The sequence below is a fragment of the Mastacembelus armatus genome, chromosome 7, assembly GCF_900324485.2.
Source record: "Mastacembelus armatus chromosome 7, fMasArm1.2, whole genome shotgun sequence".
In the NCBI taxonomy this organism is placed as follows: domain Eukaryota; kingdom Metazoa; phylum Chordata; class Actinopteri; order Synbranchiformes; family Mastacembelidae; genus Mastacembelus; species Mastacembelus armatus.
In genome coordinates this window covers 22,431,239-22,449,298 of record NC_046639.1, presented here as the reverse complement: position 1 = coordinate 22,449,298, position 18,060 = coordinate 22,431,239, and the positions used below count along the sequence as shown (strand labels likewise).

The 18,060-nt window shown below is 40.4% G+C and overlaps 1 protein-coding gene across 7 annotated transcripts; it reads left to right on the top strand.

Annotated features, from left to right (window-relative positions):
• The first annotated feature begins 208 nt into the window (after nt 1–208).
• LOC113145621 (potassium voltage-gated channel subfamily KQT member 2-like) lies at nt 209–17,828 on the top strand. Of its 7 annotated transcripts, XM_026332558.1 has the most exons (19): nt 209–507; nt 6,017–6,107; nt 6,201–6,327; nt 6,672–6,847; nt 7,431–7,556; nt 7,643–7,753; nt 8,523–8,618; nt 8,724–8,818; nt 9,432–9,491; nt 10,132–10,161; nt 10,976–11,029; nt 11,802–12,007; nt 13,251–13,298; nt 13,530–13,547; nt 14,336–14,441; nt 15,008–15,139; nt 15,768–15,836; nt 16,607–16,700; nt 16,847–17,828. In XM_026332558.1, the coding sequence occupies exons 1-19, from the start codon at nt 209–211 to the stop codon at nt 17,702–17,704; spliced, it is 2,796 nt and encodes a 931-aa protein (XP_026188343.1). In that variant the 3' UTR covers nt 17,705–17,828. The 7 variants fall into 7 exon arrangements, with proteins under 7 accessions (XP_026188343.1, XP_026188344.1, XP_026188345.1 ...); XM_026332559.1 differs by lacking the exon at nt 10,976–11,029; XM_026332560.1 differs by lacking the exon at nt 15,768–15,836.
• Nucleotides 17,829–18,060: the final 232 nt, after the last annotated feature.

Here is an 18,060-nt window from a genome sequence, read left to right as displayed (position 1 = left end):
ACTTTTCCTACTTGCTGTGTCTGTCAAATAGCAGGAAGGGGCTAATGTAAAAGCATACAGTGTGCAGTTTCGCGTGGATATTGCAATTGGTCTTCTAGGGGACCGACCGGGACTGCATTCACCACCAGCACACACCCCTCAGCACCGGTGATGCATCCCCGCGGCAAGGGCACGGACAACTCCTCATTAGAGTGGTCTCGACTTTAGAATGGTGCAGAAATCTCTCAACGGCGGGGTTTACCCAACTCAGGCCGGAGAGAAAAAGCACAAAGTCGGGTTTGTTGGCTTGGACCCCGGGGCTCCAGAATCCAGCAGGGATGGGGCGCTGCTCATTGCGGGTTCGGAAAGCACCAAGCGGAGCAGCATCCTCTGCAGACCGAGGTCCAGCATCTCTGCCGGGAGACCCAGACCGTCGAAGAAAAATGCCAGTTATCGGAAACTGCAGAATTTCCTTTATAATGCTCTGGAAAGACCGCGGGGATGGGCGTTTATCTACCACGCTTATGTGTAAGTGATGTTCTGGCTTCAACCATGCATGTTGGTTCTGTCATCATGGCCTTCTCGTTGGGTATGCACTGCTGTTACTGAGTCAAGGTTCTGGGGGGCTGTGATGGAGTTTTTCGGCTTGTGAGTCTGGTTCTGCGCGGCTGATGGCGCATTATAGGGTTAAATGTTGTCATGCCGCCAAGCAGCTACAGTCTGACCATAGGAAGGTTATCACTTCAACTGCATAACTGTTGCTATAAGTCTTAGTGTTGCTACTGCGACTCATGCTTTTGTCATTAGCACATATTTATATGTTCTATCTTTGAGTGTTTCTAGTGATGTCTGACGCTCCTGCAGACTGTGTTTGACATACTACTACACTGCTGTTATTCACTGATCAGAGCCCCCATATGTAACATATGGTACATATGGTACATATGTTGCATATGTTGCGGCTGCCTTCGCTTTCAGCACCGAGGTGTGTGGACAGCTCCGCGCCACGACAGTACTTTGGCTGATTAACGTTGCAGTCTGTGTGCACGCTGATGTGGACTCCACTACGTCCCGTCTGTGTGCAAGAAAAGGGAGTGTTCTGGATAGTACAGTCAGTAACCACACAGTCTGGGAGCTTTAGTGGCTTTAGTGGCTCCAGTGGTGCCACCATAAATATGCAGGCTGATGTGTGACCTCTGGTGAGTAGTGAGCATTAAGGCAAGCAACCACCAGTGAGAGCTACAACCTTTAGAGAAAAGCATTTTCTAATTCTGACATATTAAAGGGTACTGCAGCAGTTTAGTGATGCACTTTTATGAAGTTAGGTCACTTAGAAGACACAGATAGACAGAGAAGAGCCAGTGGCATTGTTGTTTAATATGTATCTTATTGTTTTGTGCATCCTGTTGAGGTTAAAGGTAGTATATATGAGCTACAATGTAAACTCTTTTTCTCAAATGAAATAGTGGACAAACTGTTCTTGGTGGTTTGCCCTCCAGCTATGCCTGAATGATACTGAAGACTTGGTAGTGAGGAGTCGAAATGGCCCTAGCATTAAGGAATTCACCGTGCACAGCATATCAGCTCCCCTGAGAGGCCTAAAGTAAGCCTGTGCTTTAATGTGAAACCACACAGACACTCACACAGGCCTTCAGGATACTTCTGAAATATTAACTGAATACTATACCAGCCATCTCAAACAGTTTCTTCACAATTTGCTTTGCTTTTTAGAACATCTTCATTGACCAATGTTATTCAGGTAGTGCTAGCTTCTTAACTACATTTAGTGCAGGCCGCAGTAATGTTGTTATTGCAGGATAATACAGCACTGGGTGCCAAACAGCAGCATGTGTGCTGTCTAAAATCAGAGCCCTCTAGAACACAAGCTGTAAATGAATGTACATCTCTACCTCAGTAGGAACAAATTTGATTGGAGCATGATGAAGTCATTCTGAAACACCTATAGCTACAGCAAATTCAGAAGTAGTTCACAGTATTGTCTTTGTCTGTGTATAGTAACCATGACTCCGCCTCTGTTCCATTTGACTGTTCTGTGCATTATTCATTTTCACCATGCTTCATTTAATTTTGCAACTCTTTTTACTTCCAGCCAGCCGATTTATAAAGCTATCATGCTGACTGTGGTTAAATCATTTTGCTCCTTCATCATCCTTCTCCTTATCTCTTCTCCAAAAGAAAGCATTTGGTATCTGAAATGACACCACTGCCTTAAACGGAAGAAGACAGCTTTTGCTCTGGAGATGTTAGGCGGGTGTTTTGTTCCGTAGTCTTGTTTGTAATGCATGTGTGACTGATCAATACGTGGAACATGAGTACCTATAGAGTACTCTGTGTCTTGCTGTCTGTATGTCTCTCTCACTTACTCCCTTTCTCCCTGTATCTGTCAAACTGTCTGAGGCCACCCTTCCCCTTCAGTTCTGTCTCTGGCCCAACATCAGTCTAAAGGAAGAGACAGTAATCCTTATTTTTCCAGTCAAGGATATTCCTTCAAAATGCAGCAGAATGTGACTCAGTTTGAAAATCTTAGAAGTGAACAAGAAAACCGTGCAAACTGTTCTGTCATCAGGTGACTAGTTGCTGTCTGTCTGTGTTGTTTCTTGAGACAGCAACTATCATGAGGGTTTGTCAGGCATTTGTCTATAACAACAGCTTTGCATCCTATTTGGATTCATCCAGGCGATACTCATCTCACACTCAGCCTCATTACTATGAGTCCTCTTGTGGGAAGAACCAACAGTGTGAGAAACTTGAAAGGCCACAGCAGCTGTTAAATGGCAAAAAGTGAGTTTTAGTGTGTAATTAGTGAAAACAAAATGTTTGTAAAGTGACTTGGAGTGACAAGTTACATGGTCCTGGTTTTCACTGTTTTGCTGAGTTGGCCAGCTGAAGACAACCTGGAGCAGAAATAATGTGAGGACAGTAGCAGACAGAAGCTGGTGCCAAACTGGTGAGATGTGATTGAGTGGTCTGGTCCAGGAGAAGGGTCTGTAAAGAGGAAGTGGAAGTTTGGATGCTGACTCCAGTACTTGGGTTATGGTGTGTGATGGATAGAGGGGAAGCATTTTATTAGAATCCCTAGAAAACAGATATTTGTATAATTCTTTATGTTGTCCCTCGTGTTTGGCATAAGACTTTTGATAAAATACACCACTGCTTAAAACACTCAGAGGTTACTAGGTCAGCTTTGATTGTGGTTGTTAGTTTTAGCCAGCATTACCAAAGTTGAGATAAATATCACTGTGATGTGAAGCTGACATTACTGAATCGATTTTCGGAGGTTTCACTGGATAGTACATTTTTGATGATATAGTTTTCAGTTGGAAAGTTGATGTAACGCTGCAGGATATAATTTGATGTCACAGAGGCTGCTGTGAATGCTGCATCTAACACCATCATCACCCTCAAACATCCCTTGAGGAGCCCAGAGTGGACACCACAGTGCTGGCACATAGTCTTCATAGGCGCTATTTCTTCAATGAAAAATCCTTTCTCCCTTATTTGCGCTCCTTGAGTTCGTCGCAGTCTAAATTTAGCATGATGAGTATGTCTTGGTAGGCAGTGTTGTGCTGAGCGGGGCAAATCAATGTTTCTTTCTCTGCAGCTCTGGAGAAACTGCAGACTTTTCTGCTTCCAATAACAGCCCTCTCAACTTCAATCAATAGTCACGATCCTACTGATGTTGTTTTTGACCTGTGTGGCAACAAGTGCATTTGTGTGTGGTGCTCTTTGTCACCTGCAAAAGTGAAAATGAGTTTCACTGCAATTGAGACGAGATGGTGTAAAAATAGAGCTTAACGGTTGTGTGTGTTTGTGCTGTGCTCCGGTATCAGTTACTTTCACAGTTACAACATCCATCTAGCGATGTGACATGGACTCAGATACAACTGATCCTTTAATAATTGTACTGTATAATAATAAATGTACCAGTATTAGTTAATTCTTTTAGAAATCTTCTATCTTTTAGAAAGATATATACTTTATTGCAGAGAAATGTGGAGATCAATACTATTCTCATACACTAAATATGAAGCTACAGTCCTGCCTGGTGATTATTATTATCAGATTATCTTAATTTTACTATTGGAAACAGAGAAACTGCTAGTCTGCCTCTATCACAGGTTCATATAAGCTGCTATGTGTGTCCATAGGCAGCCTGGTGTAGAGGCATAAATTAATCTCACTTTGCTTATGTTAAAGGCAACAGTAGAAGCTAAAGACCTGACTGCTTCAGGAGGCAGGTTCTGTCTCCTTCCTTTATCAGCAAGTGTCCTAATTAATAGGTACTGATGAGATTGGCAAGGTTTAGTCTGGAAAGTTGCATAAACTGATGTCCAATTAGATTTGCAGCCAGCTAGCACCCTTGACCACAACGCTTCATTTCTGTCAAACAGATATAACTTATATTTATATCTCAGATATGTTGGTCTTCAGAGAGACGACTGATTAGTTATTGTGACAAGTCAATGTGCTATAAAGGCCAAGATGTGAACTGTCAGACTCGTTGACTGACCCTAATGTGCCTCATGGCCACAATGCAATGAAAAAAAAAACAGGCACTAATGTCTCAGGGGGTTCACAATACATAAGCAGGAAATGATGAGAGATAAATGATGAGATGAGATGAGATAAACTTTATGAATCCCCAAAGGGAAATTCAGGCTGTCTTGTAGTGAAAATAATTAGTAGTAAATGTAATCAGTAACAGATTGGCCAGTGGACCACTTAGTCATTCCTAAATCTTTTTAAACCAAAAGATGTAACAGTAATATACATATGGATGCCCACATTAGAGGTGTCATGTCACAGCATCTCTACTGTGACTAATGTTTCTTGTACATGTATCATTTCAAACTCGTCCATGTATTGGGTTTCATCAGGCACTCTCAGCTTTGGATTCCTTCTGTAAGATCTATGGCCCTGTGCCCTTTATTCTTCAAACCACATTATCCTCTTTCCAATATAGCACTTGCCTGATGGTCTGTTTTAGAGGTGTGGTTGTAGAATTGATCTGCAAAGAATCACACCAGTTTGCTTAAGAATTTGTTTGCTTGAGATTAACTCTCATCACATGTTATTATAATAAACAGCAATAATGAATTCAACAAAAAGCAGACTGTTGCGCACAGTGGCAGGCTGATGGCAATATCTGCTGATGTTACTCTTTATTCTACATTTACAGGTTATTAGATATTACACTTGTGAACAAACAGCACATATGACTAAGAGATTATTTTGGGAAAAATTGTTCAAATGATCACTGAGCTTGTGTGCCTTTAGTTTTTCCTTCTAGCTTTCTTTCTTATTTGATCATTTAGTCATTCTGACTGAGCAGCAGCTGATGAAGCAGTTTGGCTTGTTTCCACTAATAAAGGTGCACCCAGACTGTGCATCTCCAATTAATCATTCAATCCCCAACTGCAGCCGCTTAAGCTTAAGAAATACTCCCAATGATAATTACTGAATGATGTCTAAGCTTTATCCAGATAAAGTGGACATTTTTATGTGCTCCAATCAGCAATCAAAATGTCCATTCATCTTCATTGTATGGAGGTGTCAGCGCAAATTTCTTAAAACCACAAGACATACAAATAATTAGGCATGTTTAGACACCTCTGGGAAAACTCTATGTGAGAAACTATTTTTGATGCAGTTTTTCAAAAAAGTGACTTTTCTTATAAAACGTTACTTTTTCAGCAGGTCGCTTAATTATGATCATTGTCGCAGCTATGGAATAATAAAGCATAAGTATGTATTTGTGTCTTGGGTTGTGTTTGTTGTACTCACAGATGTCATAGTGCACGCACCAAATGTAAAAAATTGAATTTTCTGGCTGAAGCGGTAAACGTGGCAGTGAGCTGTAAACCCAGCCCCTCAGAAACATCTCAGACGCTTTAGCCATATGTAAATCAACCCAGCTGTTTCACTTGATGCACTTTGTCTTATATCAAACCGGCTTTAACAAGTGCACGTTTGAATGGATAATAACTGTTTTTGTACCTTGTCATATCTCTTCCAGATTCCTCTTGGTCTTCTCCTGTCTCATACTCTCAGTCTTTGCCACCATCAAAGAGTTCAAGAATAGTTCGGAGAGTGCCTTGTATATCCTGGTAGGTGTTTTTATTTGCGGTAACACTCTGCTGCTGTTACATATAAACACTGATGCTACAGGGCTAATCCCACCATTTTGCTTCATTCTATAGGAAATTGTGACTATTGTGGTGTTTGGAGTGGAGTACATTGTAAGGATATGGGCTGCTGGCTGCTGCTGTCGATACAGAGGATGGAGAGGAAGGCTAAAATTTGCCAGAAAGCCTTTCTGTGTCATAGGTGAGTAAAACCCATCAACTGGTGTTATGCAGGCTGTCAGTTCTGTCACTTTGATCTCTCAGAAGAAGGACACACATTTCATTCCCTCCATTTTCAGATGCTGGAGTGTATGAGAGATGACATAATGACAATCTTTGTTTTCGTTCACCTTTTATTTACCTCAGATTATCCCAGAAACAAGGTGTAACTTGACCAGGGCAATCAATCACAATGTCATTCTTCTAATACAAAGTTCTTGGGCCAATCTTTAAAAAAAAATACCATCCTCACTGGAAACAGTTTAGTTGTTAATTCAGTCTGATTTCATCATGTAGTATGTATGACTGTTTTGCTTCTCTCACCAGACATTATGGTTCTGATTGCCTCAGTATCTGTACTGGCAGCTGGTTCTCAGGGCAATGTTTTTGCCACCTCGGCCATCAGGAGTCTGAGGTTCCTGCAGATCCTGCGCATGCTGCGTATGGACCGCCGTGGCGGCACCTGGAAGCTGCTCGGCTCTGTTGTTTATGCCCACAGCAAGGTGATCCTGGCATTTATTTCCATAGGGGTTTTCCAGGGCATTACTGAAAGACTTTCCTCTGTTTTATGCTTAGTTTGATATTATTAGTCTTGATTACCACTGCATTCAAATGAACTTTGAAATTGGTCAGGATCCACATGTCAGGATGAAGTTGGAAATGTCTGTTGCAAGGCAGAGCAGTTTAGGAAAATTCATCAAAACGCTTTTCACTGTGAGAAATTATTTCTAGTCATGTGTCTTCTAAGCGATGATGGCATGCAGGGGAAAACAGATCTTTCTCACTTTTACTTTAATGAGCTTTAAAATAGAATTTTTTCCTTGCACCAAAAGGCTGTGTGATGTGTAATGTGGTGAGAAAGAGAGTGTGGTCTGTGTCAGTGTGTGTGTGTGTTTGTGGGAAATAAAGATGTTCATGAAATACTTGGTTTGCCACAGAGGCAAGTGACTCACACAATGTCACGTATCATCAGAGAATTGCTATTTTTACCAATTCACAGGGGTTACATCATCATTTTGTGAGGCATTGCAAGTGACACTTTATTGTTTATAATCCCTGAATGCTCTTGGTATTGGTTATCTCTAGGAACTCATCACAGCATGGTATATAGGCTTCTTGTGCCTGATCCTGGCTTCATTCCTGGTCTACTCAGTGGAAAAAGAGTTAAATGATGAGTTTGAGACCTATGCTGATGCTCTTTGGTGGGGACTGGTAAGACCTGAGGCTCAGAAATATCATTATGTGATGTTGTGATCATAATATTACAGAATATTTACAACCTGTTTGTCCTTCACCAGATCACTCTCACCACCATTGGTTATGGTGATAAGGTTCCTAAGACGTGGTATGGACGCTTGCTGGCAGCCACATTCAGCATGATCGGGGTGGCCTTCTTTGCACTTCCTGCTGTAAGTATGATGGTTTATCAGGAGTATATATTGGTGTTGATTCAGTCTTTGTCCATCATGAGGGTAAGCACACATTGGTGTGGCACCTGCCTAAAAACATATGTCTAGGTATACAGCAAATTTCCATAAATGTTGCTGTCTGTATTGTTTATGCCTCTGATGCTAAGTGCTTAGTTTTCCTCTTGTTTATTCCCAATCAGAGCATTAAAGTTATGACTTTGTCAGACTATGTCAGAACCCACCAGACTGTGAATACATGAATAAGCAGATATAAAAACTTTTTGAATATTCTGTACTTAGGTTGAATTATATCATTGGCATTTCTATATTCTGAAGCTTGGCACATGCTCATTTATATTAACAATAGAATATTATTTCTCTGTCAGTTGCTGATAAATGCTCAGTGCTTCACTTAAGATTTGATATATCAGACTCAGCAACAAGACCTGCTCAGGCTATTACACATAAAAAACTGTAGATTGCTTTGCCAGTACTTAGGTTAATAAAAAGTCACTAATTTTGCCACATAGACTTCTAGAATCAGCATTTTCTCGCATTTCTTTTTTTGCTAAGCTTTACAGATGTCAAAATCTGTGATATCACCATGTCACTGGATTTTTTTTTTTGTTCTATTGGTTGTATAAGGAATTTGTAAGCTGCTGGAGGAGACAACGTGCTGTTGTTGCAGCTTCAACACATGGCCAGTAGAGGTCACTAAGTGTCACTAAATAAATCTATGGGCTCTCTATGTCACTATGAATCTATGTAGGGGATCCTGGGGTCTGGCTTTGCCCTCAAAGTTCAAGAGCAGCACAGGCAAAAACATTTTGAAAAGAGACGTAACCCCGCAGCAGGCCTCATTCAGGTAGTAAAGGAACTGCACTACAACATCATCATGTTCAGAAATGTAAAGCAGAGATAATTTTAGCTTCACAAGAAAATTCAGCAGGTTTTGTTCATGTCCATACAGGCTGCTTGGAGGTTTTATGCTACCAACCTTTCCCGCACAGACCTGCTGTGCACATGGGATTTTTATGAACAGACTGTCGCTGTTCCAATGTACAGGTAAGTGATAAAAGTGACTAAATAATGCTGCGTGTTTTTCAGCATTTCCAATAATTACAATGTTTTCCCATATCACATTCTGCCATGTTTCTCAAAACTGGGAAGCCAAGTAGAAAACTGAACCTACAGAATATCCTCATCTTATTGTATTCTGAGATCCTTTGTTGAATCAGATGCTGCTGCCTGCCACAGTAGTGGTGTGGCTTTTCACTTTCTGCTTCAATAAGGGTAATTTTACAGTGGATGAATCTAGAATGTTGGCACCTCTTTGAAATGCTCAAAAGAAAAGCACTGCCAATGGCTACTTCATAGAATTAACCACTTGTTTTGCCGTCCAGCTATATGAATCAGCAACAATGCTGCTTGACTTTCAAAATGCAGATTTCAGCCTTTTACGTGTTTAGAAGTAGGAGACTATTGCCTGTCTGTTCTAGTTGGAAATGACTTCACGTTTGGGTTCATTCCAGTTGTAATTTGAGACGAAAAGGTGACCAGCAAAACAGATAACTGCCAAACTACATTAAATTAACTTTAAATGGCAAGCTTTAACCTTTCAGCAGTGAGATGTGGAACATCTTGACAGAATGGCAAAATGTACTTTGTCTTTTCTTAGGCTTATTCCACCCCTGAATCAGCTCGACCTGCTGAGGAATCTGAAGGGCAAGTCATTCAGGTATCAACATGACAGTAATGGTTACAAGGCTGGTGATGCGAGAGCATGATCTCATGATGAAGTCAGGATGCTGATGATGTGGAAAATAATGACTAAGCAGTGAAGCTATGACTAGAGATTTGAAAAACAGGAGAATTAAAAGTAGGCAGCACACAGCCATTTTCTGTAATAGACATTCTGTATGCTACCAGTTTGATGAAGAACGGATACAGACAGAAAATTACTTCCGGGATGAAGGGTTATCATTCATTGTCCACCATGGTCTCAACAAAATCTCTATTTGTCCTCCTCTACTCTCTCCCCTGCCCTCAGATCGACTGATATTACGTAAGATCCACCGTCTAGAGATTAGCAATCACTGGAGAGCATTTTACTGTTTGTGTTGACAGCTTGTTCTGCAAGTTATCACGTATATATCTAGTGACTTAAGTGCCAGCCTTGGCTTGTATTAATTTGTTTGTCCCATTTGCATTTGCAGCAGGTTTTACCTTTCAGCAGCTTGACCTAATATTTCCCAGTTTTACCTGTTGCTTGACAAGTGACTCTGCTGATACAACACATCCCTAACAGCATGGACTAATGTGTGTGACATATGATATAATATATGACTGATTTGCAGAGTTTGCTTCTCTTCTTACAGGAAGGAGTCTCAGCCAGAAACCTCTCCCAGGTCTGTGAGGTGATATATATATATATATATATATATATATATATATATATATATATATATATATATATATATAAATATTTTTTTATCTCTCTTCACTTGCCCTTGGCTTTTCTTAAGTCCGGCTCTTAGCTGCTGTTAAGACACTCTTCTTGGGGGAGTGTGTGTGTGTGCTATATTTGTGAGAGAGTGTGTGTTTGTGTGTTGGGGGTTACTGTAAATCCTCCTGTGTGTCAGACGCGGATGTGACTGTCTGATAAGTGCCTCCTTCAAGAATGGTCATGCTGCATTTGCTCACATGATGCTCAAAGATCAGCTCACTTTGGCCTCACTCACATCTGGCAGCTTTAAAATAATTTCCTTGAGAAGCTGTTCTTTGATAATCTAGCTTTCAGCATCACCTTGGGAAAATAACATTTTCAACAATTTAACTGACTTGTTCGATTTTTCTCACACTGTTTTGACAAAAAAAACAAGTGTAATTATTAACAATGTGGTAACACTTTATCATAACTCTGTCTTTTTTTAAGCCATTTGTTATTTTGTTTAAACCAGCATTAACTCTCAATCATAAAACATCATAGAAAAGATATTGGCAGACATGTAAATTCATCCCACGCTTGGAAAAAAGGCAGACATTTAACTATGAATACTATTTATTTTTAAATCTATTGGCAAGCAGTATGCAAATAAAATGATAAAATATAGTTAAAATAAAGTGTTACCTGCATCACAGTCTGGCACACACTGCTGTTTTTGTGACTGTCTCCACTGCTATTTTATCTTTTTGTGTCTCCTCTACTGCACACCACTCCAGTAATGAAAATGCACACAAAGACAGACTTTGCGGGTGCTGTCCGAGAACTATTAGGTATAGTTGTTCCACAGATACTAACAACTGCACTGCAAGTCTGTGTGTCTTCTTCCATTCCTGTCTGTTCCTCTTCCTCTTTTAACAGCAGTACAGTAAAAGTAGAGGAATCAAATAACAAGAAAATAATATCACCACTTTCTATAGTGTAGTGCGGCTTAAAATAAACACAAAGCACTAATCTGGCCCCAACTTTCAAGGTTTTCAAAGAAAATGCAGATATGTACCTTTGTTTCTCGCCCTGTTGATTTATAGTTTCTGTTTAGTGATGCCTTTATGCATCTGTTTTGCATGCTGCCTGTTTTGCCTAATCAGCCTTTAAAAAATTATGTTATGCAGGCAAGTTGCACATTGCTGAATACTTAACAGTATGTTTTCTTTGACCAATAAGGCAGAGCAAACAATATGATGGTCAATTATTTTGCATGATTTGTGTTCACTTTTTGCATAGAGTGACACTGCACGTCTCAAAAGGAAGAGCTGTGGTCTCAGTTTGCTTCCAATGCATGCTTGCTTCCTGCTGCTTGCCTGACCCACTGAATGCTCTACTATTTTCGTATGTGGACATGGCTCCTTCTGCTGTAGGACATTGCCCATTTTGCATTTGCTGAGGTAAGATTATTCAGTGCTGAATTCTACAAATTCCCAAGATTACACTCAAAACAACAAAACAGTAGGATGAAGACATTTACTTACAAATAGTTATTATAATGATGCTGTAAAAAAGAAGTTACATTGGTTAAGGTTCTCCCCGATGATTTGCTCTTTGTAGTCGGAAGGCCAGCCTGAAGGACAAGATGTTTCTCAGCCCTTCCAAGGCTCCCGTGGCCAAGGGGAAGGCCCAGTCTCCGGGGGCAGAAGAGGGGGCTGAGGCGAGTCCCAGCAAGGTCACCAAGAGCTGGAGCTTCACTGAGAAGAGTCGAGGGCAGAAGCAAAGCTTCAGAGTCCGGGGCAGCACCTCACGCCAAAACTCAGAGGGTGAGGGAAAGTGTCACAGCACAGGATGACAACTGAACAGATTAAAGTATTAATGGACAGGCCAGAATTTGACAAATATTGACTATTACAGTCAAATTAATGATTGATTTGCTCTCTGACTAGATTCATGTTAAAGTGGAACAGTTTTTAGCCCTTCTTAAAACAATAAACTTCATAGAAAATCTCACGCTGCTATTTTAATAGAATTTAGTCATGGTAAATATAAAGTTACAGTCAGTTTATAATGGCTTGCCCAGCTCTGTCCCAAAGAAGAAAAGCATGCAAGCTATGACTGTACAATACATGTAAATCCCTATATGTTTACATAGTTTATTTTATTTTATTTTTAAAATAAAACTTCATTCTTCCCTTGGAAAGAGGAACGGTAGCTGTTTCATATTCCTCCTTTAAAAATCCCAGTTTTATAATAAATAAATCAAATTGCTGTTTTAATGTCAGTTTTCTTGTGTTCAGAAGAAAACTTTATGTTCAGTGAGAAACCTTTATCGTTTCAGAGCTACACAATAAAAAGCCTTTATCATAGGTCATAACACAGGCTGGGTTTTATATCAAGATATATATATATATATATATATATATATATATATATATTTATATCCTATATCCTATTGGAGTTCAAATGTGAAAAATCATACCACAAATAGTTTTATAATGCTGTTTTTATAAAGATATACTTGGCATACAGATTACATTCATTAATGATTGTAAACGATACAGTAGCTTATGTGACTAATATTCCTTTTTTATAGTGAAATTTTCTATAGCTCTGAACATGCACAGTAAAGCTTTGTGTGGGTCCATGCCAGCTCAACAACTCATCAGCTGTGTGTTTTTAGAAGGAGGATGTTGATGGCAATTAACTGCAATCAAACCTCTATAAGACACAGTCATGTGCAGTGACAAATAGTTACTGTGCAGTAATTGTCATGCAGGTAAAGCCTCTAAGTAGTTTCCCCTGCATGCATTCAAACACATGGGGAAGACTGGCAGATTTTGTTGACACAACATTTCAACATTAAGCCGGTTTAGACAGAGGACGTTTGGTTTGGATAATGGTGTTCTTCCACCATTTACTGCTAGGCAGCCCAACTGCATCCATATGTCATCCAGGCCACTGTATCACTATCAGCAAATATATTTCTCTCCTTCACCATTTCTTTGCCTTTTTTTAAAGCAATTCTCATTAGTTGTTTTTCTTCCTCCGCTTCATGGCATGTTAAAGTGCTGATTGAAATGCAGGATGAAGACTTTGGACTGAAGAGTTCTCCAGGTTAGACAAGTCATCATGATATCTAGATGCAAAGTTTACCATTTATGTTAGATTATGTTCAGTGGATAGTTTTAATGTATCAACAGGTACCAGCCCTTTCAAACAAGAACTAGAAATCATTCAGTGGACTCCACAAGTTCCCATGTCTGCAACTGATTTGTCTGCTACTGTCATCCTGCTAGAATCCATAACAAATCTTTTTCCATGTCTCTCCTCTCTCTCTTTTTGCAGCAATTGAAGGTTTAATAAGTAAGACATTGGGATACTTTGTTGGTTGGCTTCTATGTCAAAATAAACAAAAGTCAAGTCAGCTTCACCAGTCTGAGAAACCTGCATGCTGAAATCTGCCGTAAAGATTTGTTCACTTGACATGAACCCTTTTAATTTGGATTTTTTTCCTTATATGAGTTTTCCCTGTGACGAATGAAGGCACTGAAGCACGAGTACAGCTGAGAACAAGCATGTAATAATTTGAAGGATTTATTAGGGTGGTACAAATGTACATATTTAATTACAGTAGTGCTGTAGAAGTTAATCCTGGGTTCAAGTCAAGTGGCGCCAAGGTAATCCAAAATTGATCCAGAGACAAAAGGACCAAAAGCGCTTCTTTACATTGCATGAAGAGACCTCACTTTCCCTACCAGATTCTTATCTAATTTCTGACCAGCAGTGATAAGGCCTTGACACCTTGCACAATAATTCAAAATCCATAGATATTCCTTCTGGCTAAGCAATATCTGCTAGTTATGATGCAAATCTATACAAAAATTGGTGGTGGGAAGAGAGTACCTATCATTAAAGGTTTCAATAAAGCTTTATCCCATCAGCACTATCCTTCAATTCTGCACCAAGTCTTTTTTCTGTTATACCACAAAGCTCGCACACTATGCGCACAAACTGGCAACCTGGCTTGAAACCAACGTGGTAATTGAATTTTGCACCTTTAAAGCTCAAAGCAATACGTCTGCTTTGCTTCTGCTGTTCACACTGGATTGTGTTGAAACCTTTGTAATATTCTCCTTGTCTTTGGTCTGTAGAGGCGAGCCTCCCAGGAGAGGAAATCGGTGATGATAAAACCTGCCACTGTGAATTTCTTACTCAAGAATTACCTCCAGGGTTGAAGGTTACGATAAGGGCCATATGGTAAGGGCTTGTTCTCCTCTGCAATTTATGTGGATCTGCAGTGTTTACTTCACTTATGGACAGCTGTGGTTTGTTGTCATTTCTCTGTGGTCATTTATGGCACAGGCTTCACTAGCCGTAACAGTGTTTATTAGATATTTCCAGTTTATTATATCCTTATTCCAATCTGTAGCAGTGACTTTGTACTTTGTGCTGCTTTCTGCTGTTATAAATATACCTTAGACAGGTTTTAACCCTTAGAAGTCCAGGCCTAGTGGAATTTCATGTGATTTGATCACACCGGTGTGACGGTAGACTCCTAAGGATTAAATAATTGTCCAGGTTTACCTTCAGTTTGTTTCTCTCATATATGAGTTTCATTTTTTCTAAGCATCATTTTTTAAAAAGACTATACAGTCAGATAACTCCATTGTTTTGAGGGCATTAACCAACATTATAACCAACTATATGAAAAGAAAATACTGATGCTTAGCTCTGAGAGGCACGAACTGGGAGCAGGTGAGCCACATTTATTTTTACTTTCTATTGTCACTTTGCCATTGTGAAAATAATGTATCCTCCCTCAGTATCATGAAGTTTCTGGTGTCAAAGAGAAGGTTCAAAGAGAGCTTGCGGCCTTATGATGTCATGGATGTGATCGAGCAGTACTCGGCTGGTCACCTGGACATGCTGTCACGCATTAAGAACCTGCAGTCGAGGCAAGTGCACATTCACTGTAAAATATATCTGAGCCAGGTTAAATCTGAGCCACATTTGTGTTGTTTTAAAGTAATAACCTTTACAGCTGCCACTTTGACTGTAAGCCTAAACAGATACAGATGGAGAGGACATGCAGAAAGATTCTCAGTTATTGCTTTAGTTTAGTAATGACTTCAAATTCAGTTTAGCAGTAGAGATGGAATTCAATAGTATTGTGTTGTTGGTCTCACTGGATACACACATGTCACTGATTTGCCTGTTTCATTTGTCCAGCTACATGTGTTGTATTCAGATTTCAGGTTTATCTCAGTAAACTTTATAATTCACTCCTTCAGCTCTGAATGCATCACCGTTTCATTTTAGAAATAACACTGATGTATAATTCATATTGTTCTCTATATCAGTCTCCCACAAATGAGCTCATCACGTTTGCTCCTGTGAAGGTCTAACATGTAGAAAAAATATATTCCAGTGGTGAAATACATACACTTTTCATCCACGAAGCAAGTCGGACTCACTGTATGTCTTGTGTGTGGAATATATTGCGTCCTGTTCTCCATAGCTGATATGATTCCCACGTTGCTTCATTTTGCATTGCGCTCATATCGTCTCTGTGTGCCTTGCCAGGATAGATATGATTGTCGGGCCCCCTCCCCCATCAACACCTCGTCATAAGAAGTCCACTGAAGGTCCTAGGTTAGGTTAATAGACTGCACCGCTAGAATGACCATTTTACCAGCATTATGCTACTTATACCATAGTCCAAGTATTGAAGAAGTTACATATAATGGAACCCCTTTTGAGTTCAAGCCAAGCGACCTGCCTCTTTGCACTATAGAAAGAAGGATACATAAAAGCGTGTTTAGATGTAGTATTAAGTGAAAAAGATGATAAAATGAACAGTTATGTTTTCTAGGTATTGTAGAGTTTTTTTAATTTCAAGTCACAGTTCATCAGCAGCTTGCAAAAAAAAGACAAACTAAAAGTGAGACAACCTTTGGCTTTCTCACTAAATTTTAATGAGCCACGTCATATGGCCTCACTCAACAGGGGTTTGATAGTACAAGATGCTTGTTCTCATACTGGTGAGACAGAGGGAGAGCTCCCCCAGTAGGATGCAATGGAAATGAAGCATGAAGCACAATAAAAGCATGCACAGTGATGCATTTTGGCCTTAGACACAATAACCATTCACACTGTTTCATTAAAGACTGCCTAATCTCATTATGCATGCATTAAAACCAGCCACGTAAAATCACTATTTTTTCAAAAAAATGCTCAAGTGTTAGGTCATCATCCATCTATTATCATATTTACCATCAAAATAAATAGTTTCTTTACTTATTTTCCATGTAATTCACATTAAGGCATCATGAAATTCTTAAATAAAAAAGAAATTGATAAACTCTTGTGTCCTAACAGTGTTTGTTTTTTTACTAACAAATATTACCTTTCTCAAATGCTAGGGTTGATCAGATAGTTGGTAAAGGTCCTAAAGCTGAAGGAGAGGCAGCTGAGGACCAAAGCATGATGGGACGTCTGGTCAAAGTGGAAAAACAGGTAGGAATGTTTTGCCAACGTTTGTAAAACTCATACAGGTTGATTTCATCTAAGATCAAATCACTGTAGTATTTGTGTTTTTCTGATGATTTCATTTTGTAATGGAAATCCATTTGTTTATTGTGTGTTTTTCCTTTTCTATGCAGGTGGTCTGTATGGACAGAAAACTTGATTTTCTGGTCAATGTGTATGTGCAGCGTATGGGTATCCCTCGTTCTGAAACAGAGGCCTTTTTTAACTCCAAAGAGCCGTATCCAGCTCCACCTTACCACAGCCCTGAAGAGAGCAAGGAAGAGAAGGAAGGGAAGGAGGAGGTTAAAGAGGAAAAGGAGGTGAAAACATGCTCAGCTGCAGATGTCCCATGCTCTGAGGGGTCTTCAGAAAAGAAAGATCCTTTACTCGGTCGGTCTGTGGCAAGATCAGTGGGTACTCCATCCGGCAGCCACAGTCGCCCCTCTACCTCCTGGCAGCACCAGCTGCAGCACCCCCTAAGCCAGCCTGCTTGGAACAGCAGCGTGGCTAATACGCCTTCACCAGTGGGTGGCAGCGGTGACCAATCGCCCACCCTGTTCCGCCTTCCGCCTCCGCCTCCTCCGATTCATGACCGCTCCTCCTCAGGCCCAGGTGGTAGTGGCAGAGAAAGTGGCTCCCACAGCAGAAGGCGCCACAGAAGGCAGAGGTGTCAGCAGGATGCCACAGCCGTGGAGAGTGACACGTCCCTCTCCATCCCATCTGTTGACCACGAGGAGCTGGAGCGCTCTTTTAGTGGCTTCAGTATCTCCCAGGCCAAGGAAGACTTCTTTGGGCCTTCTTTCTTTACAGGCTCAGGAGTTGCAACTGGAGCAGGGACTGAAGCTGGAGCTGCACCTTCACTCTGTGCCAGGGTCAGACCATTCATAGCAGAGGGTGAATCAGACACAGACTCTGACCTCTACGCTCCGTCACCTCTGTCCTTCACTGGAGAGGTCTCGTATGGAGAAAGGGGATGGCCAGGCCTGAAGTAGGTCTGACTGAGAGGTTTTCATTAAAAGCTGGTAACCACCAGACTGGTGCTTCAGTTGCCAACAGGAGACCTATCGTGAGCCTGCATAGCCAATTTTACTGACTGTTCTTGCTGATGATGGTATTACAGACTATTTAAGATTAAATGTTTGATTGCTCTATTACAGGACATGATCAAATATGTTCTTATAAAACAGCTGGGTTATCCTTTATGACCTTTTGTGTTTGTTGTTTAAAGCTTTACAAGCAATGCTTAATTCCAGTTGTATCCATCAAGACCCTGATCTAACAGAAAAATGGCTGTTTAGAGACAGTCGTCTTTAATTTAGTTGGCAATTTTTGTTCGTAATGATGTGGG

What these genes read in the sequence shown, in the direction of transcription:
- LOC113145621 (XM_026332558.1), top strand. Translation starts at nt 209, where the DNA reads ATGGTGCAGAAATCTCTCAACGGCGGGGTTTACCCAACTCAGGCCGGA. An exon ending in CCGCAGCAGGCCTCATTCAG is followed by an intron (nt 8,619 to 8,723) that starts GTAGTAAAGGAA and finishes ATGTCCATACAG; the next exon opens with GCTGCTTGGAGGTTTTATGC. An exon ending in CTCACGCCAAAACTCAGAGG is followed by an intron (nt 12,008 to 13,250) that starts GTGAGGGAAAGT and finishes GGCATGTTAAAG; the next exon opens with TGCTGATTGAAATGCAGGAT.